At 38.6% G+C, this 22,792-nt stretch overlaps 1 protein-coding gene across 1 annotated transcript in view; it reads right to left on the bottom strand.

The window, feature by feature from the left end:
* ARNT (aryl hydrocarbon receptor nuclear translocator) overlaps window positions 1-22,792 on the bottom strand; it is an 85,218-nt gene that overhangs the window by 10,772 nt on the left and 51,654 nt on the right. The window contains exons 11-15 of the mRNA XM_060201749.1: window positions 17,943-18,019; window positions 16,665-16,799; window positions 11,467-11,541; window positions 7,103-7,254; window positions 642-752 (exon numbers count right to left, since the gene is read on the bottom strand). Of these exons, the coding sequence (XP_060057732.1) occupies window positions 642-752; window positions 7,103-7,254; window positions 11,467-11,541; window positions 16,665-16,799; window positions 17,943-18,019 (550 nt within the window). The remainder of the gene's footprint in view (window positions 1-641; window positions 753-7,102; window positions 7,255-11,466; window positions 11,542-16,664; window positions 16,800-17,942; window positions 18,020-22,792) is intronic.

The raw sequence follows: 22,792 nt of genomic DNA, 5'->3' as shown, positions 1-22,792 counted from the left end.
AGTGTACATATTACCATGTGCAAAGACCTGGGTTCCAGCCCCAGCTCCCACTTGCAGTGGTGATGCTTCTTGAACAAAGCAGCAGGTCTACACGTGTCTTTCTCTCTTCCTATCTCCCTCTCCCCTCTCAATTTCTCTCTGTCCTATCAAATAAAATAGCAAGAAAAAATAATGGGGAAAAAAATGGCCACTGGGGCTGGGTGGTGGTACACCTGGTTGAGCACACACATTACAATGTTCAGGGACCCAGGTTCGAGTCCCTGGTCTCCACCAGCAGGGGGAGAACTTCACGAGTGGTGAAGCAAGTCTGCAGGTGTCTGTCTCTCTTCTCAATATCGCCCCATCTCAATTTCTGGCTGTTTCTATTAAATAAATAAAGATAATAAAATACATGAATTTAACAAAAAAAAAAAAAAAAAAGGCCACTGGGAATGGCGGATTTGTAGTGCCAGCATTGGTCCCAGAAATAATCCTGGTGGCAAAAAAAAAAAAAAAGGAAATTTTTTTTTAATTACTTATGCAACCATGTTTGTACATCATTATTTACCTAATAAAACATTAAGCTAAGGAAAATGAGATTGCAGATGACCAGTCTCTGAGCTAGCCACTGTTCAGTGAATCACTATTCCACCATGTCTCACCTGGGTGCCAGCTGCCCTGTGCCCATATCCAGGGGTAAATTAGCTGTGGGACCTAGTTGTGGTCTCTGAATTGTGCTAGATAGTGTAGACCGTGGTTCCTGGCTGGAGTTTCTGCAAAAATGAAGAGTAGATATAATAGATAAATAAAGAAGAATCTGACTCTATATCAAGCTCTACAGATATACATATAGATTAAAAAAATACTAATTCTCCTTTTACATCCAGCTCTACAAGTAACCTAAAAACTCAGATTCAACCAATAGTTTACACAAAGGACAACATGGCACAAACAGAAACTACATCATTTGGCACCACTATAAGCCACAGCTGAACAGTGGTCTGGTAAAATAAGTAACGAAATAAATAAATAGTATTTCAAAATTTAAAAACAGAAACAGAAGACTGTTCTGTAATACCAAGATTAAAAAACTATAATAACTCTAAATACACAAGCCCAAAATTAATAAAATTTTCTACCAAGCCACTGTGCTATACTAAACTAAGCAGCAAAGAAGTAAAGTTTACAAATCTACACATTTAACTGGAGGACAGAGATTCAATGACAACGTCTTATCCATACTTAATAATTAAGCATAATCAGATCTCTAAGAGCTGAGCACAGGGTCATATCTACAGAGATATTACATAGAAAAGAAATAACCTGAGAACTGACATTCACTAAGATGAGTATAATAAATAAAAGACAGCAAAAATGTGGGAAAATCAGAACTCTCGTACAATATAGATGAAATGTAAAATGGTACAGCAACTCTGGAAGCAATCTGGCAGTTCCTCAAAAAGACAAGAGTTAGGAGGCTGGTGGTATCAGGTGCACACTTGGTAGAGTGAACATGCTACAATGTGCAAGTACCCAAGTTCAAGCCCCCAGTCCCTACTTATGGGGGGAGCTTCATGAGTAGCAAAGCAGGTATCACTCTTAGTTTGTCTGTCTGTCTCTCTCTCCCCCATGCTTCTTCCCTCTGAATATCTGTCCTATCAAATTAAAAAAAAAAAAAAGATTTGACACTACCGCTTTGAAATAATAATGCTATAAGGAAGCCCAAATATATTATGGAGAGTTTCTACAGGAAAGAGGAAAAACAAAAACAAACAAACAAACAAACAAACAAACAAACTCATTTGGGGAAAGAAAGAGAGAAACCAAGGAACACTGAGAAACTAGATAGGTGAGTGAAGAAACCATCTTGGAAGTAGATACTCCAGCTCCAGCTGCCGAAACCAACTTCATGTGAATCAGACATGAACCACCAAATCTACCCCCCCCCATTTCTGATTCACAAAATCATAAGAAAAATAAAATGCTTGTTTTAAGATTAAAAACAATGCAGAAAATAAACAACAATGAACTCAGGAACTAACTAGATGTAAGTATTGTCCTAAAGCAAATTATGTGTGGTCTATGAGCCAAAACCAGTTCATCAAACATCAGCATTCACTTCATTTGTCTGGGATTTTTGTGTTATAATAGCAGCAGAGCTGAGTAAAGGGATACTACTTCAGTTTATTGTACTTTGTAGGAATCATGCTTGTTTCTTACCAGAGTACTGCTCAGCTTTGGCTGTGACTTTGGATCTTCAGGCATGAAAATCTTTTTCATTATCACTGTTCTATTTCCCCCACCCTAGAAATTATGTTTTTTTTTTTTTTTTCTCTCTCTTTTTTTTTGCCCTTGTTTTTTTTGTTGTTGTTGTTGTAGTTATTATTGTTGTTGTTACTGATGTCGTGGTTATTAGATAGGACAGAGAGAAATGGAGAGAGGAGGGGAAGACAGAGAGAGGGAGAGAAAGATAGATACTTACAGACCAGCTTCACCACTTGTGAAGTGACTCCCCTGCAGTTGGGGATCCGGGGGATCAAACCGGGATCCTTAATCCGGTACTTGTGCTCCACGCCACGTGCGCATAACCTGCTGTGCTACCGACAGACTCCTGAAATTATGTTTTTGACACCCTGTGTTGACAAGTTGTTGGTGTCATTTTCCTGAAAAACTATGTCTATCTCATGTGTATCACATTTTAGTAATTTCCACAATATAGTAAGTCCTCACTCAGTGTTGTCAATAGATTCTCAAAAATTGCAACTAAATGATGGACCCTAACAAAAGCAGGTCCTTGAACAATGTTGTTTCATTTATAACTATTTTATTCTTATCAATGTTATAAAGAAACAATGTTATCCATGTAACAGCTATACTTCAAACTTTTTATCATTTTATCTGCTATGGTAATCTATGACCATGACCTTTGATGCTATTATTGTAATTGGTTTAGAATACCAAGAACTAAGCCCAAATGAGACAGTAAACTTAATTGATGAACGTGTATATTCTGACTGCCCTACCAACCATTTATGATTGTATCCTCTTGGTGCTCCCTATTTCATGGACATAATACTATTGAAACAACGCTACCAAAGTCTCTAAGTATTCAAGAGAGAGTAGCACAGCTTTTGAAATGAAAAGCCAGAAATGAAGATACTACTGTTGCTGCTGCTGCTTCCTCTAACTCTTCAGAAGTTTAGTTGTCAGCATAGAACAAATTAGTAGTGACATTCCATAATTTCAAAGCCTAATTGTTTCTTCTTCTTTCCTCCTTCTCCTCCCCCTCCCCCTCCTTCTTTTTTGCTGCCAGTTTTCACTGAGGCTTTGCTACCTACACAATTTCACCACTCCTGATAAGATTCTTCCCCCACCTCCCACCCCCCAGATAGCAGGTGGAAGACAGAAGGAGAAATACAGAGGAAGAAAGACACCACAGCACTGCTTTCACTGAAGCTTATGTGGTAACTCCCACATGGTGGTGGTGGTGGTGGGGAGGGAATGGGGGGGGGGGTACTTGAACCAGGTCCTATGTAAGTGTGGCCTTTACCACATAAGCTGTCTCCTGACCTCTGCCAAAAGATAATCTTGAGCAAGACCTTAACTCTCTTAAATTCTACAAAGTATAGGAAGTGAAAAAGTTCCAAAAGAAAAGTCTGAGCCTGAAGAGATAGAGGATACATGCATGTGAGAGATCCCAGGTTTAATCTTCAACATCACCAACAGACAAGAGTTGGGCAGTGCTCTGGTTTAAAAAAACAAAAAGAAAAAAAATGCCCAAAGTTAGTAAAAGTTGGCTTCTGAACTGAGGGAAAGAAGAAATCTGCACAGCATTTAGGGGTAAGGTAAAATAGCAAGTACTAGGGTAGAAGGTGTAACAAACAACCCAGAAGATCTAATTATGAACACTCGTGGAGGTGGTAGCACTCAACAGCAGGTTTTGAATGTACATGAAACAGTGTAATATTGGAAGATGCCATCTAGGACTTTCATAGCTATAGAAGAGTCAATGGCTGACTTCAAAGCTAACTGTCTTGTTAGAGACTAATGGCTATTTACTTTAGTTGAAGTCATGGATCATCTAATGTTCAGAAAATTCCAAGGCCTGTAAGAATTATGCTAACTTTAATTTTCTTGTGCTCTATAAATGGAATCACAAAGCCTGGATGAGAGAGCACATCTGTTTCCAAGATGTTTTACTGGGTATTTTAAGTGAACTGCTAAGAACTAATGCTCAAAAAAAAAAAAATCTTTTTTTTAAATCTCAAAATATCACCACACATTGACAATGCATTTGGCCACTAAAGAGCTCTAATGGAGTGCAAGGTGCTAATGTCATTTTCATTTCTGCTAATACAACATCCATTCTGCAGCCCACAGTTTTGTTTTGTTTTTTTCACTTAACTTATTTCTTAGATAGAAACAGTCAGAAATTGAGAGGGGAGAGGGTGATAGAGAGACAGAGAGACACTAGCAACACTGCTTCACCACTCGCAAAGCATTCATTCTCCTTGTAGGTGGGGACCAGGGGCTTGAAATTGGGTCTTGCACATTGGAACTCAACCACGTGCACTGTCTCCAGCACTGCATAAACTAGTGCAGCACTGCTGTCATCTTTCTCTCAAAAATACTTTCTCCAAAGGCTATTGTTGTACAGACAGTAATTCCTGGGGCCAGGGAATAGCTTACCCAGCACAGTAAACATTTTACCATGTGCACGGACCTGAGTTCAAGTCCTCTGCCACCACATGGGAACATCTCGAGCTTCACAAGAGGTACAGAGTGGTGCTATATGGTATCTCTTCTTTTCTGTCACTACTTCTCTCGCCCTCTCACCATTAAATAAAAAAAAAAAATCAACCAGGAGCAATGTAATCAATATAGATACGGAGTTCAAGCAATAACCCTGATGGTAAAAAATACATTAAGATTTTTAAAATACTAATTCCTATAATGGATCTGGGCAAATTAAATTGAAGACATACTGGAAATGATTCATCACTGATGAATAAATGTTTATTTATGAAGAATATGCTTTATGGGAAGAAGTAGAATTTGGAATTTTTGAAGAAGTTGATTCCAACCCTCATGGGTGATATGGAGGTGTGAAGACCATAGTGAAAGAAGTAACTACAGAGATATGGTAAGAATAAAACAAAGTAACTAAAATCAGAAGTGGAGTCTGAAGACATAACACAACTGCGGCAATCTCATAGTAAAACCTAGATGGATGAGGAACTGCTTCATATGGATGAGCAAAAAAAAAAAAAAAAAAAAAACACCTTTTTAAAAAAAATTCTTGAGATTGAATATAATCCTGATAAAGATGCTGTGAACTGTGATGAAGTGATAATAATGGATTTATAATATTATACAAATTTAAGTTGATAAAGCAGTTTGAAAAGAATGACTGCACCTTTCAAAGAATAGTTCTATTGTGGGCAAAATGCTGTCAAATACCATTATAGGCCATCAAGAGATCTTCTGTGAAAAGAGACTCCGTGTGACAAACATCACTGTCGTCTTATTTTTTTTAGAACTTTATTTTATTTTATTATTATTTATTACCTCCAGGGTTATCACTGGGGTTCGGTACCTGCACTGTGAATCCACCACCGCTCCTGGCAGACGTTTTTTCATTACTGTTGTTGTTGGATAGGACAGAGAGAAATTGAGAGAGATGGGGACGACTGAGAAGGGGAGAGAAAGACAGACACCTGCAGACCTGCTTCACCTGCAGGTGGGGAACTGGGGGCTCGAATCGGATCATTGCATGGGTCCTTGCACTTCACCTGGCCCGCCACTGTTGTCTTATTTTAAGACACTACCACAGTCACTCCAGTATTCAGTAACCAAAACCCTCAATTAGTCAGCAGTCAATAAGATCAAGGCAAGATCCTCACTTAATAAAAAAAAAAAAAATTGTCCATGCCCATACCATGCTGAACACACCTGATTTTGTCTGATCTTAGAAGTAAAACAAACAAACAAATTAAATTCACTAAAGGCTTGCACAATAGTATTTTCAAACAATAAAGTATTTTCAAATTAAGGTATAAACATTGGTTAGACATGATGCTATCACACATGTAAAAGATGCATACATAGCTTTTATATGTGATGGTAAGCCAATAAAATCAGTGTGACTCACTCTATTACAATATTTACTTTATTGTGGTGATTTGAAATCATGTTCATTGTTACCCAGGTGTGCCTATACTTGTAAAAGAAACCATATATTCTACAAAACTAGGATGTTTACCTTCTGCCCTTTCACAAAATTTGTAGCCACATGTCAGATTACAACAACAAAGCAGTATATAAAAGAAAATCTTTTTTTTTTCCCCCTCCAGTGTTATCGATGGGGCTTGGTCAAGCCAGCACCATGAATCCACTGCTTCTGGAGGCTTTTTTTTTTTTTCCTATTACTGGGTAGAGATAGAGAAATTGAAAGGGGAGGGGAAGATAGAGGAGTCACCTACAGACCTGCTTCACTCTATGAATCGGTCCCCCAGCACCCCCGCAGGTGGGGAGCAGGAGGATTGTACCAGGATACTTGTGAGGCTAACTTGTGCTTCACACTATGTTTACTTAACCCTGTGCACCACCACCTGGTTCCCTAAAAGAAAATCCTTTCTATAGAGAGATGACATAAAATTAAAGTGCAAACATTTGGAGGCCAGTTGGTATCGCATTGGGTTAAATGCACAAAGATTTAGTTAAATGGTGTAAGGATCCTGGTTTGAGCCCTTGGATCCCCACCAGCAGGAGGGTCACTTCATGGGTGGTGAAGCAAGTCTGCAGGTGTTTTTCCCCATCTGTCTACCCTTCCTCTCTCGATTTCTCTCTGTCCTATCCAACAACAACAGCAATGGCAACAATAACAACAACAAGGGCAACAACAATGGCAACAAAATGGGAAAAATGGCCTCCAGAAGCAGTGATTTGTAGTGCAGGCACCGAGCTCCAGCAATAAACCATTACATTAAATGGTTTATTTTTTTATATTATTATTTTTATAAATAAAAATTACTACTACAGGCAGAAAAGAAGGCAGCCTATTAAAGCTAAGCAAGCTTAGCTCATGGGAAATATAAACATCAAAAAGGCCTAAGGCACCTACTTCACATTAGTGTTCGTACAGATGATGTACTCGATTTCATCTGAGTACGGGTTCTGGAAAGTAAAGGAGCTGGTTCTCATCCAGAGCCATTCTCGGTTCTTGGACCGGAACCGGAACATGACAGATAGCACCTGTCCTTTTAATTTCACCACCTGGAAAAAAATTTCAAGCTATCAGTGAACTCTGCAAAAATTTGTATTTAGATGTTTTTAAATTTTCCATATCTATAACTCTGATTCTTGTGTCACTCTCCTTAGAATTTCAATGTTACTAATAAAAGCAACACGAGGAATGAAAACTGACTAAATAAAGAGAAGATGTACTTATTTTTCTCAGAATTTCAAATTATCTGATCACTCTAGTCAGATTCAAATAAGAATAACAATTACTTCAAGGACAGAAAAGATCCTCTTCCTACTTTTCTTGAAAAAACTCCCTTAAAGATATGCTGATGTTCAGGGCCAGGTGGTGGAGCACCTGGTTGAGAGCACATATTCTAATACACAAGGACCCAGGTTCAAGCTCCCAGTCCCCACCTTCAGGAGGAAAGATTTGTGAGTGGTGAAGCAGGGCTGCAGGTGTCTCTGCCTCTCTAAACCCCTTTCCTCTCAATATCTGGCTGTCTCTATCCAATAAATAAGGATAATAAAATTTTTTAAAGAGATATGTTGATGTAGCTTTACAATGCAAACTATATTTGAACTCTACTAAATATAGTTTACACATTCCTCCTCAATCTTAACTCCAACATGAAAACTCATGTTTTTTAGGGAAATCTCTAAGTAGGATTTTAGTCCTGATTTGCTTTCACCTTTTAAAAGAAAACACTTTAAAAAAAATCTGTGGATTTTTTCTAATTTTGTAAAACAGAAAATAGTATTCTGATCCACCCACCCTAACAATGGAAAAAAAAAATAACAAGCTACCATATATTTTGTCGTTACTCTGTCTCAAGCACTAGGCTATGTGTTTTTATCTAAGAACATCTGTATTTATTTAACATAAGATGAGATAATTGCATTAGAACAACAGCAAGTAGCCTACTATCTTTAATACCTATGTGTCCACAGTATGATATATATAATAAAGATTAATTACATTTGTACTCAAAAGTACTGGATCTTAAGACCTGCTTGTGCTATACAAACCTATTGGGTTGTTAGAAAATTCATAATGCATTTTTGCATAGAAAATATGTCATGACTTCCAAAAACCCAATATTCCAATTAAGTATAAACACTACATTTCATAATATCTACATTTTAAATTGTTAAAGAAAAAAATGACATTTATGTTTAAATTGACAAGACTATAGCAGTAGCTGCTGATGTTATAATTTGAAAAATGATTATAGCAGAAAATGGTACATTACTTAGCAATAAGAAAATGGCACACTTTAAATATAACCATATACTTAAATATATAATTCTTACAAATCAAGTGTGAAACAAAGCATTACAATAACTTAAATAGGAAGGGGAGGAGAGAAAGGGAAAATAAGATTCGTTGAAATAATAACTAAGTCTATGCACTGAAAAGAAGAAATATAAATCCATTTACACGTAAGCATTAACATCTAGAAGTCAACAACTTAGCAAGCAGCTAGACAACATACAAAAAAAGCACCTGTGCTTATGGTCTTGAAAATTATTAGTAGTAACAGCTGTCAGGATAATAACCTTGAAAACTGTGGCGTGTACATATGGGCCTTAAAAGATGTTTTGAAATAAACATGTTCCAGAAGTGTTAAAGTGATGGACAAAGGCCATCACTTTAATGGATTGAAATATACTATAAATATTGCTTCACATCATTAAAGGTCTATCTTAGTTTTGAATGGTTTCAGGAGTCAGAATGGGGTGGGGAGGTGGTGGTGAATACTGTTGAGAGCACACACTAACATATGCAAGGATCTGGGTTTGAGGCCCTGCTCCCCACCTGTAGTGGGGATGCTTCATGAATAGGGAAACAGGTCTGCATGTATCTATCTTTCTCCCTATTTCCTCCTCACCCCTCAATTTCTCTGTCCTATCAAATAGGAGAGGGGAAAAAGGAATAAAATGGCCACCAGTAGCAATGCATTAGCTTATTTAATCATCCCAACAACTCTCAAAATTTAAATACTGTTATAACACCCATTGTATCAATATGGAAACTACTGAAGCTTAAGAAGAAATGATGAGAACTTCTAGCTTAAATCTAAGTCTGCCATGAAATTGAATTCACTAGAATTTTTTAGGAGCTAGAGCCTGAAAACTATAATTAAGAACTACCTTATAATTAAGAGTCCATTTAATTTTTTATTTTATTATATTTATTTATTGGATAAAGACAGCCAGAAATCTAGAAGGAAGGGGGAGATATGGAGGGAGGGAGACAGACAGAGATATCAGCAACACTGCTTCACCATCCACAAAGCTTTCCCTCTGCAGGCAGGGACCGGGGGCTCAAACCTGGGTCCTTGCACATTGTAACAGGTGTGCTCAACCAGGTGTGCTACCACTCAGCCCCATCAATTCTTATCTACAAAAGAACTCCTCTGTCATCCTAGTGGGGGGTTGTACTGTTATATGGAAAAATGGAAAATGTTATGCAGGTACAAACTACTGTATTTACCGTTGAATGTGAAACATTAATTCCCCAATAAAGAAATTAAAAAAAAAGAACTCTTACGAAATTAAATTTTTAATAACTATCCAAAGTTCAGTGATGTCACAAACAGTTTAAATATTTTAATGACAGTCCCTTAGCTAGTTAGCTATAAGACAGTGAGTGACAGAAGGCAAACAAAAATCCTAGACATTACCCATAGTTTCTAAGTATGGTCCTTTTCCTTAAAAGTAAAGATTAAATCATGAATAGGGAATATAGTACAATGGTTATGCAGCGAGTCTCATGCCTGAGGCTTCAAAGTCCCAGGTTCAATTCCACCAGAGCTGAGCAGTGCTTTGGTTTAAAGAAAAAGAAAGAAAACAAATGTGTGTGTGTGTGTGTGTGTGTGTGTGTGTGTGGCAGGTGGTGGTGCACCTGGTTGAGCACACATGTTACAATGTGCAAGGACTTGGGTTTGAGCCCCCACTCCCCACCTGTAGGGAAAAGCTTTGTAAAGCAGTGCTGCAAGTGTCTTTCTTTCTCTTCCCCTAACCTCTCGACTTACGGCTGTCTCTATCCAAAACACAAAGATAATTAAAAAATTGCTAAGGAACATATAATTTTAATGACTGTAACAGTAATACATGAATCAGTAATTAGCATTTATGGAATAGTTTATCTCATTTTTATTGGAAATTTTACTCAACATACACAATTTTCTAGCAAAAAAGGAAAAGTTGGGGAGTTGGGTGGTAGCGTAGCGGGTTAAGCGCATGTCGTGCAAAGTGCAAGGACTGGCGTAAGGATCCTGGTTCAAGCCCCCTGGCTCCCCACCTGCAGGGGAGTCGCTTCACATGCGGTGAAGCAGGTCTGCAGGTATCTATCTTTCTCTCCCCCTCTCTGTCTTCCCCTCTTCTCTCCATTTCTCTCTGTCCTATCTAACAACAACGACATAACAACAACAATAACTACAACAATAAAAAAGAGGGGGGGGCAACAAAAAAGGGAAAATAAATTTTTAAAAAAGTAAAGGTTGGTACACAGTGCTGCTATAGAAACAAAACTTAAAAAATGTACTGAAAGATGAAATTTTAGTTTGTTGACTTCTATTTTACTGCACCAGAAACTAGATAAATAGCTCTAAAATAAAGAAAGGACTGGACTTCAGTTGAGAAAACTGCACACAAACATCCACATCAGTGAGATTCACCCAACAGAAACTTACCTCCTACACCTGGTAAACTGGACCTGATCATTCTGTTCACTCAGTGCATGGATAATTTCATTTGTCCTTTGTATTCTATTTTCTAAAATATTTTTTACTTATTTAAAAAAAATTTTTTTAATTAACTATTTATTTGATAGAGACAGCCAGAAATTGAGAGGAAAGGGGAGACAGAGAGAGGGAGCGACAGAGACACCTGCAGCACTGCTTCACCACCTGTGAAGCTTTCCCCCTACAGATGAGGACCAGGGGCTTAAACCCAGATCTTGAGTATTGTAATATGTGTGCTCAACTAGGTGTACCACCACCCCGCCCCTCTAATTTTTTTTTTTAAACTAAGCCAACAGCTTACTAACCACTAGTAAGCATGCCCACTCTGTTAAAAGGCTCTACCTTTTCTCTTCTAGCTGGTCCATCCTATGCAATACCTGAGAATCTTTTCACCTGCTCATTCAGACTGTGATTGCTGGGCTTGCTGGAGTCAGCAGGAGTCACTGTTATGATAGATAAGACTATTACTCAAACTTAAACCAAGAAGGAAAGTTACCTGTTGGAAGCTATCTCTTAGAAGTTGCTGGTCTTCAGGATGACAGAATTCTACAATATTTTTACCCAAGAGTTCCTAAAAGGGAGAAAGAAGAGTAAGATCATCACTTTTACAAAAAACTCTAAATTTCAATGGACTAGCAGTAGCAGACTTGGATTTGATTCTCCTGTTTTTATCCTATGATTATAGACTAATGGGGAGGGGGAGGAAAGAAAGAAGATGGGCTCTAATAAGCAAGTGAACAGTATTTTTAATTCTTAAATCATGAATTTATTCTGACTACACTTTTTTTTATGAACTTATTTATTTTTACCAGAGCACTACTCAACTCTGGCTTATGGTGGTGCAGGGGATTGAACCTGGGACTTTGGAGCCTCGGGCATAAGAGTCTCTTTGCATAACCATTATGCTATCTACCCTCTACCCTGACTACATTTTTAACATATTTGAGGCATAATTTTATTTAAGGGCCCGATTCAGGGTATAGACTGAATGTCTTCCATGCGAACTGTCCAGGGTTCAATCCTTGGCACCCCATGAGCAAACCAAATATAGAAGGAACTTTCATTCCACAGGTGGTAGAGCTGTATTTCGGTGTGTCTCTCCCATAAAACTTTTTAAAGATGTATGTCATGTAACTTAATAAATTTTATTTAGTTATTTCTATAAAACACAAAGAGAGAGGAACCAGAGCACAGCTAAGCTCTGTCATATGTGGTATGGGGGATGGAATCTGGGGCTTTAGCATGTAACTTCTGTTCAACTCTGGCTATAATTCATTTATTCTAAGCATACAGTCTGGTGAGTCACAGTAAATTTATACAGCTGCACAATAATCACCTCAAAGTAGTGTCAGAGCAAACTCATTTATTGCCCCCGTCAAATTCCCTTGTGCCCATTTGTGCTCAATGCCTGTCCTGAAGCTCCTCACCCTAGTCAATTGTTTAGTTTCACCTTCCCCTAGACATTTCATAGAAAACCAAGTAATTTAATATGTAGTCTTTTAGGATCTTAATTTTTTCATTTACCATTTTTTCACTTATTTTTAAAGTTCACCTATGTTGATGCATTATCAGTGACACAGTCCCTTTCAATGCTCATGAGTATTCTAACATGGAGATACCAGAGTTTTTATATCCATTACTCGATTAAGACACTTCAGACTGTTCTAATCTCTTTACTATTATGAGTAATAACACAGTAGTGAACATTTGTGTATAAATATCTGTGTGAACATGCTTTCATTTCCCTAGGGTAAATACCTAGGAATGGAATCACTAGGCTGTCAGACAAGCATATATTTAATTTAAAAAAAAACAAAACTGTCTAAGCAGGCAGACTCACTTTCTGTAGGTCCTTTCTCAAGGACATAAAATATCCCTTTAACTAAATTTTCTATTTCATAAACAGTGCTTTCCTCACTCTGAGTCAAAAGTTCAATATTCTGGAAAAAGTATCTTTTCCCTTTCTATAACTATATAAATATATTTTCACTCAGTTTGTGGACTGGAGTTGGGCTTTTTCTTCTCATTTCTCTAGATCAAGTGCATACTCTACCTTTGGTGCATGTCTTCTACATCCACACTCTGCTAATTAACTTTATTTGCTAATTTTATATTTTTATAAAGTTAGCAAATATTTTTAACTTTTATAAATTAACTTTAACTACTATCAAAATATTTTGCAAACATTTTGTAAGGTATTATCAAAATGACCATTTCGTCAACAATGAATGAAGAGGGCACAGAGTTGGCTCGATTGGTAGATCTCACACTTTACCATATGGGAGGACCCAGGTTCTAGTTCCCAGTCACCTTAAGAGACACCATGCAAAGGAGAAGCCTCACGTGTAGTTGAACAGTGCTGTGGTGGCTCTCCTCTCTCTCCCTCACTGTCCCTCAACCTCTACCTAAAAATAAAAAATAACAACAACAAAAAAAAAAGGACAAACTACAAAAGGTAAAGTGATACTGACTTTCTTTTTTAAAATATTTTATTTATTAATGAGAAAGCAGGAGGAGAGAAAGAAGCAGACATCACTCCCAGTATATGTGCTGCCGGGGATTGAACTCGGGACCTCACGCTTGAAGATCCAAGGCTTTATCTACTGCGCCACCTCCCAGACCACCTGACTTTCTATATAGAACTGAAAATGACTGGGGAGGTAGCATAATGGTCACACAAAACAATTTTCATGCTTGAGGTTCCCAAGACCCAGGTTTAATCTATAAAGTCAGAGCTGAGCAGTGTACTAGTAAAACAAAAACAAAGCAAAACAAAACAAAAAATCTGAATGAAAATCCTTCAAAATTAATTTTCAAAAAATTGCAATTTCCCCAAATCATTGCCAACATTTCTTCATATATTCTGGATACAAATCCTTCCTCAAACAAATTATCACAGCCACTTAATGGCCATGTGATGGTATTCTGTGGTTTTAATTTGAACTACCCTAATGACTAATGGTGCTGAGCATTATTTTATGTACCATTCATATTTCCCTTTCTACTCTGGGGTGAGGGGGGTGCACTGGAGCCTTACACATGCACTAGTCCACTGCTTCTGGATTTTTCCTTTTTCCTTTTAATTCCAAATGGAGAGAGACAGAGAGAATGGGAGAGACAGAAGGAGACACCATGGCACTGTTTCACTGATCATGAAGCTTTCCCTGGTGTCCATGTATGGTGCTACCATGTGAGTGGGTGTGGGGTTTGAACTTAGGTCTGTGCACATGGTAAAGTGAGCACTCTACCTGATGAACTACTTCATGACCTCTATTCATAAAAATCTCTATTCATATCTTGTGACCTTTTTTTCCTCTGGGTATTTTACTTAATGAATTTTTAAAGAATTCAGTATGTATTCTGTGTATAAATCCTATCTCAGATAAATGATTTGCAAATATTTTTTTCTTTTCTTGTTTTTTTTTATTGAGGGGGTTAATATTTTACGGTGCAATCATTGAAATAGGCATATGATTTCATTATGTAATACACCCCCAAAGGTTTCTTTTGAGCCTCCTCTCTGCCCAGAGTCCTTCGCTTTGGTGCAACACACCATGTCCAGTCCATGTTTCACTTTGTGCTCTCCCTCCCCATCCCTACTTCATTAAGTCCCAATAATAAGTGACATTATTTGATATTCATTCTTCTCATTTTGGCTTATCTCAATCAACATTATGTCCTCAAGTTTCATGCAAAGGAGACAACCTCATCATTTTTAACAGCTGAGTAAGTATCCCACTGTGCACTGCCACCAGGGTTATTGTTGGGGCTCAGTGCCTGCATGATGAATCCACCATTCCTGGTGGTGGTGGTAGTGTGTGTATATTATTGAGACAGAGAGAAATGGAGAAGGAAGGGGCATAGAGAGAGATTGTCTGTCCAGTGCAGTCTGGTCATATCCTGCTGGCATCTGGAACCTGGTGGCTAAAAATAGAGTTAACATACAGAGCCAAATTGTTGAACAATCATGGACCTAAAGGCTAGAATAGTGCAGATGAAGTGTTGGGGGGGGGGGGTCCTTCATTTTGTAGATAGCTAATAAGCATATTTTAGTTATATTTCAAAGGGCCTGTAGCTATACTAGTGTTTTTGTTTGTTTGTTTGTTTGTTTTTGGTGCCTTGGAGCTCCACTTCCCCAGAGCCCTTCCCCACTAGGTAAAGACAGAGACAGGCTGGGAGTATGGATCGACCTGTCAACCCCCATGTTCAGCGGGGAAGCAATTACAGAAGCCAGACCCTCAACCTTCTGCATCCCACAATGACCTTGGGTCCATACTCCCAGAGGGTTAAAGAACAGGAAATCTATCAAGGAAGGGGATGGGATCTGGAGGTCTGGTGGTGGGAATTATGTGAAATTGTACCCCTCTTATTCTATGGTTTTGTCAATGTTTCCTTTTTATAAATAAAAAATTAAAAAAAAAAAGGAGAGAGAAATAGAGACATCTGAAGCATGCCTCATGACATACTAAGAACTTTTGAGTCATTAATACCTTCATTCAACATAAAAAATAAATATGTATTTATATGTTGCTATGCTTCTGGTTCTGCTTCTGGGACCTCTTCTGTTACATTGCTTGACGTTGTGGTCTATTTACATGATCTTTCTGTTACATTGGTTTGGTCTCACTCCCCCCCACCTCCAGGAGATTGTGGTTTAGTCTTTGCCTTTTCGCGCTTCTCCCTTCTCCCTGCCCCCTGAGTTCCTGCCACTGCTGCCAGAGGAGAAAGATGCAGGACAGAACTTGTGGTGATTAGATTAGATTAGTTTTTGTACTGTTGGCTCGTGAATAAAGAAATACAGCTTCTCCGCTCAGCCGTGTGTCCCTGGTCTGTTACCCACCTGTGAAGCCAGCCCGGAGAAAACAACATTTATACTTGCTATTTCTACCTGGTTTTGTAAACCATATTTTTCTAGGTGGATGATCACTTGATTACAAGAATTAACTCAGCTAATGATAGAACAGTGCATCTTCTCTTTTGACCTGATGTGCATAGGCTATTTTGGTGTTGGGAAATTGTGAGGAGTCTCACAAAGCACCCTGCAGTCTTAATACTATGGCCTATCTACATAATCATTGTTTTGCCTGAAAGATCCCCACCCATTCCATTCTTTTGATCTATCTTCTTTCTACCCTCAAGACCCTCCCTGCCTGCAGGGTAGTATTAAGCTTACCAGTTAAAACCCTTGCAATAGTTGCTAAGGAAGTTTCTACCTTCCCAGCCCCCTTTTGCCTTTCTCCACCCCTTTCCTAGTGATATCCGTTTCTGATTTGCCACTTCCAGGTCTGCCTTTTTTTTTTTTATTTCTTTATTGGGGAATTAATGCTTTACATTCAACAGTAAATACAATAGTTTGTACATGCATAACATTCCCCAGATTCCCATTTAACAATACAACCCCCACTATGTCATTCAACATCCCAGGTCTGCCTTTTAAAAGCCTTGGCTCTCTGATCAATAAATACATTGCATTGCCTCACGCCATGTGTTTGGTTCCTGAGTCATCTCCCTCACTTCACTAAGTAGCAGCCCAGGCTGGCTCCAGTCGTGTTCTCTCCAACCCAGAGAGTACACACCCAGGAAGAGGTACCCCCACACTAGCCCGGCAATTTTGGGGTTTACATGAATTAATAATCTCAACAAAGCCAAGGGAAAGGAGGCCTAGGTTTCAATAGTGTAACAGTTCCAACTTACCTGTGGTTGGTAGCCAACAGTAGCCACACAGCGGTGATCCACAAAAGTGAAGAGTCCCTCAATGTTGTGTCGAGAGATGAACTCTGTTGGCTGGCAAACATTGCTCATGTCTGTACAATTCGGCGAACTGGTAACCTAAAAGTAAAAAAATAAAAAGATAGCGTTCTTTACAGGTGTATTTCCCATCTCTCCACTATCACAAAGTTCCCAATTTCAGGAATTTCTAAACTTTCACATCTTATCTAGAAAGGACAAGACAATAATCACAATCAGAGAGAGCATAGGGCCTAGCTATGCTACAGCACAAATACTCTTGACTAATTCTGTAAAGACATGGTCTTTACAGGGACCAGTAGTCACCTACACTATACTCATTATTCTGGTTGGAAATGTATAGCTCCAGCTAACTGCATACACCTTTCTATTGCTAGTTATATAATAATATAGTAAAAAGATCTCTCTTATAAGGAAATAATCAATAAATTAAAAATAGAAAATTCAAGGCTGAGAAAGTTGCTCAAATAGTAGAGGACAGGATGTTCATGACTCTTTAGGCAGTTCAATCACAAGTTTTGTATGTAACAGAGTGAAACTCTTAAGTTTCTGTCTTTCTGTTTCTTCTAAAACTTTCTCCTATGAAGTAACATCAGTCTTAAAAAGAAAAAAAAAAGCATTGCTATGCTAAAAATATGAGTGAGAAGAAAGAATTTTTCTTCATAATCAATCTTTTTAAATGAGGGGGAGGGGAGTGGGGAAAGGGAAGAAAGGGAGAAGAAGGGGAGGGGGAGAGGGATGGGGTGGGGTGGGGGGAGACAGTAGAGCCAGAATACTGTTCAGATCTGCTTATGATGCTGGGGACTGAACCTGAGACCTAAGAGCCTCAGGCATGAGTCTTTTGCATAACCATTATGCAGTTTCCCCAGCCCTGTATCATCTTTAGGAAGGAAAAAAAAAAAAGTATTATTAATGAGAAAGAGAGAGGAGAAAAGAGAACCAGAGCATCATTCTGGCACATGAGATGCCAGGGATCAAACTTGGGACCTCATGCCTGGAAGTATCTACTGTATCACCTCCAAGCCTGCTCTCCATAATGTGTTTAAGCTTCTGCTAAATCTAAGACAAGAAATATTAACTATGAATGTCATATTACCCCAAATTCTTAGAGCTTTATTGAATTGCTAATTTGCATTGAAAGAGTAAATGGAAAGTGATATGAACAAATCCTAAAGAAGACTTCATCTAAAAAGGTTGATACAGATGTGGAAAATTCATACTTGCCTGTAGTCTACCAATGGCCACTAGACAAAACTTGCTCCCCTGGCCAGCTTCTGGGTCATCATCTGGTAAGGAGACACCTTTAAGAAGGTGAAGATAAAGCTTTAAAAACTCAAATCCCTTTGCAGATCACATAGGTAATGATTTTAAATACATATAGGTATGCAGAGAGTTGGTATTAAATGACAGTGAATGATAAAAGGTAAAAAATAAATCTATACAACCACAAAGAATTTACTATGTATGGCAAGCTATGTTTTAAATATTTTATGTATGTTGTTCCATGTAGTTTATTCACATGACAAACTATAGAGCACAGGTGCCACCCATGGTATTTCAATAAAGTATGCTGGCCAAAACAAACACCAATGATGATACCCATTCATTCTGTGACATTATTGAAGACAAAGATGGTTTGCCCAATCTCTAACTTTAAAATAAAAAATAACAACCCAAAATGAATTGAACCAAGCACCAGTAGTTGTGTATGTCCTTCAGAAGAGAATACAATGTTTTGTGTGTGTGGTGGGGGGGAGGGGGGAGGCTGCATTTTCCCTATTCTTTTCTTTCTTTTTTTTACCAAGAATAATACTATTTGTTTGAGAGGTACACTAAAGTATAAAAGGTCTTGTGTAGACTATTAAACTAAAACATTTGGAGTTGGGCAGGGAAGATAGCATAATGGCTATGCAAAGACTCCCATGCCTGAGACCCCAGGTCTCAGGTTCAATCCTCTGTACCACCATAAGCCAGAGCTGAGCAGTGCTCCAACTAATAAACTAACAAGAAAGTTTGGAGTCATTACTAGTTAAAATTATTTTTTTCTTAATTGCATTTTCTTATCATTTACTGGATGCCTACCAGATGACAAGAACTTGCCTAGGTGTTTTTCTTATATTAAATCTAATGTTCACAATGAGAATGTATGGGATATATTATCTCCAAATCATATCTGAGAAAAAAGATGTTTTTAAAAAGGTTAATTGGGGTGAGGGTGGGGTTGGGGGTGGGTGGACCAAAATGGATGTACAGAGAGGATTTGTTTTTTTATTTCTACATTGACAGCAAAACCACAGTAATACACGGAAATACCAAAAAAGAAATGGAGTTCCACAGCAAGGGACAAAAGGTCAGCATCCAGGTGGAAGGGACACAGAGTGACAATATGGGGGACACACACACACACACACACACACACACACACACACACACACTCTTTTCATGACAACAAAATACAACTGGGAAGACATTTACTAGTTATAGGAACATTAGTCTGGCAAACAGAGAGTAGTTGTATGATATTCCTGGCATTCCAACCTATTCCAATTTTGTACCTACAACTTTACAACAATAGGAAATGGAAAAATGAAAGCTATAAAGCAGGTAGGAATCATGGTAGCAGCTCTCCCACTGGCTTGCTGAGTTCCCAAAGACTCAACTATTGTAGTATGTAGCAGTTTTGGTGGACACCATATTAGAATTCAGTCTTAATAGTAATTGACCTTGCAGGTAGATTCAGGGAAGAACACTCCCTTGCCAGTTTACAACCTGCCAGATTCTGTTTCCTACCACTATGAATATATGCTCAGAGCTGTCACTAACTAAACTGAGGCTACAGTCACATAGCAGATCTGAACTCCTGACCACAGCAATCTGGTAGCTGCTGAGAATTCATAATCCCAAATTGCTGGTCAATACCCAGGTTCAAAAGACTGCTAAGCCAAGGTTTCCAAGAAGCATCAAACATAATGAGAAAATAGTAGAAGTTATCCAAGCTGTTGGACCAAGACAGCAAACTGTGATGTGTGTGTGTGTGTGTGTGTGTGTGTGTGTGTGTGTGTGTGTGTGTGTATGTAACATATTCTGCCACTTGAGGAAGATGGGTCTTGAAACGAGTGCAGCCTAGAATGTTCCTAGCTATGACCATGAAATTCAAGTTCATACCTACAGGGATGCAGAGGTCACACAGGCTCCTATGCTAAATATGAATAGACACGGACCCTAAGCCAGATAGCTGGGGTTTAGAGTTAGCGGTATTTATATACTTTTCCCATATTTGGGAGCTACTATCTGCCCTGATCCAGCTTTCTAGCCCTATTTCCAACTCTGACACTATTTCTCCAGACAATGCCTTTGGTCCACCTGCATGTTAGCTGTCGGGTTCAGGCAAAAATTAGTAAGTCATGGGACTCTTGAAATACACCTAAAATAGACCAACTAGCTTCTTCCAAAATGGAGACTACACATCTTATCTACTATATTCTTGTCTTTAGATTCTTGATTATTAAACAGTTTGTTCTGCTTTATATCTTAATGCTTTTTAGTCACCAAGTTGCAGTTGTTACCATGGCACCAACCTGATGTCTCTGAGCAGATGACCTCACCAATGTGTCACGGAAACTCACCTCTCCAGAGCCCTGCCTCACTAGGGAAAGACAGAAACAGGCTGGGAATACGGATCAAAATGCCAACACTCATGTCCAGGGGAGAAGCAATTACAGAAGCCAGACCTCCTACCTTCTACACCCAGAATGATCATGGGTCCATGCTCCCACAGGGATAAAGAATAGGAAAGCTTCCAATAGAGGGGATGGGATATGGAACTCTGTTGGTGGGAATTATATCCTTCTTATCTTATAGTCTGGTCAATGATTATTAAATCAATTTTTAAAAAAGCCAACTGAAGAAAATCTCAACACTGAACTTAAGGAAGATATTACCAGAAACACAGTAATAGTAGGAGACTGTAACACACAACTCAGAGCAAGGGACCAATCAACCGGACCAAAAAAAATTAAGAACCCAGAATTAAATCCCCATGTCTATGGCCATCTAGTCTTTGACAAGGATGCCCAGACTATTAAATGTGCAAAGGAGAGTCTCTCTAACAAATGGTGTTGGAAAAATTGGGTTGAAGCATGCAGAATAATGAACTTGAACCGCTATTATTTCACTGAACACAAAAAAAAAATTCCAAATAGATCAAGGACTTGGATGTTAGACGAGAAACTATCACATACTTAGAGGAAAATATTGGCAGAAGTCTTTTCCAACTAAATTTTTAAGGCAGCTTTAATGATAAAATCCAGTTACAAAGAAGACTAAAACAAAAATAAACCAATGGGACTACATCAAATTAAAAGGCTTCTGTACGGCAAAAGAAACCACCACCCAAATAAACAGACCCCTCATAGAATAGAAGATTTTTACATGCCATAATCAGACAAGAGACTAATAACCAAAATATACAAAGAACTCATTCAGCAACAAAAAAATAAATGACCCCATCCAAAAAATGGGGAGAGGACATGAACAGAATATTCACAGCACAAGATACCCAAAAGGCCGACAAGAGAAAATGTTCCAAGTCATTGATTTGTTAGAGAAATGGAAATAAATACAACAGTGAGACACCACTTAACTCCTGTGAGAATGTCATACATCAGAAAATGTAGCAGCAACAAATGCTGGAAAGGTTGTGGGGACGAAGGAACCCTCCTACACTGCTTATGGGAATGTAAACTAGTTCAATCTCTGTGGAGAGCAGTCTGGAGAACTCTCAGAAGGCTAGAAGTAGACCTACCATATGACCCTGCAATTCCTCTCCTAGGGATATATCCTAAGGAACCAAACACAGCTATCCAAAAAGATTTATGTATACCTATATTCATAGCAGCACAATTTGTAATAGCCAAAACCTGGAAGCAACCCAGGTGTCCAACAACAGATTGAGTGGCTGAGTAAGTTCGGGTCTATATACACAATGGAATACTACTCAGCTATTAAAAATGATGAATTCATCTTCTTCACCTCAGCTTGGATGAAGCATGAAGGACTCATGTTAAGTGAGATAAATTGGAAAGAGAAGGATGAATATGAGATGATCTCATTCAGAGACCGAAGTTGAAAAAAACAAGAACAGAAGGAAAAACACAAAGCAGATCCTGGATTGGATTTGGTGTATAGCAATAAAGTAAAAGACTCTGGGGTGGGGAGGAAAGTTCAGATTCTAGAACATGATGGTGGAGGAGAACCTAGTGGGGGTTGAATTTTTACGTGGAAAACTGAGAAATGTTACACATGTACAAACTGTATTTTACTGTTGACTGCAAGCCACTGGTCTTCCAATAAAGAAATTTAAAATTGGGGGAGAGGTAAAACTGCCTAATGAGACAAAGAAAGTCTCTTTAACAAATGTTACTGGGTGAACTGGAAAACCACATGCATAAAAATGAAATTAGGGGGGTTGGGCAGTGGCGCAGAGGGTTAAGCGCACATGGTGCAAAGTGCAAGGACTGGATTAAGGATACTGGTTCGAGCCCCCAGCTCCCCACCTGCAGGGGGGTCACTTCATGAGTGGAGAAGCAGGTCTGCAGGTGTCTTATCTTTCTCTCCCCCCTCTGTCCTATCCAACAATAACGAAATCAATAAAAACAATAATAATAATAACCACAACAATGGCGACAAAAGGGGAAAAAAATAGCCTCCAGAAACAGTGGTGCAGGCATCGAGCCACAGCAATAACCCTGGAGGCAAAAAAAGAAATAAAAGAAATTAGACCACTACCTAACACCATGCACCAAAATGAACTCAAAATGGATCAAAGATCTAGATATTAGACCTAGAACTACCAAATACATAGAAAAATACATCAGTGAAATATTTCAGGGCCTTAACATTAAAGACATATTTGGAGACTCCACCCCATGGGAAAGGGAAACAACAAAAAAGAACAAATGGGACCATTATCAAATTAAAAAGCTTCAGGGCCAGGTGGTAGCACAGCAGGTTAAGCGCACAAAGTGCAAGAACTAGCATAAGGATCCAGTTTCAAGCCCCTGGTTCCCCACCTG

Source organism: Erinaceus europaeus, chromosome 11 (assembly GCF_950295315.1).
Source record: "Erinaceus europaeus chromosome 11, mEriEur2.1, whole genome shotgun sequence".
Classification (NCBI taxonomy): Eukaryota; Metazoa; Chordata; class Mammalia; order Eulipotyphla; family Erinaceidae; genus Erinaceus; species Erinaceus europaeus.
Note: the sequence above shows the minus strand (reverse complement) of the source record. Positions and strands in the feature narration are given on the sequence as shown.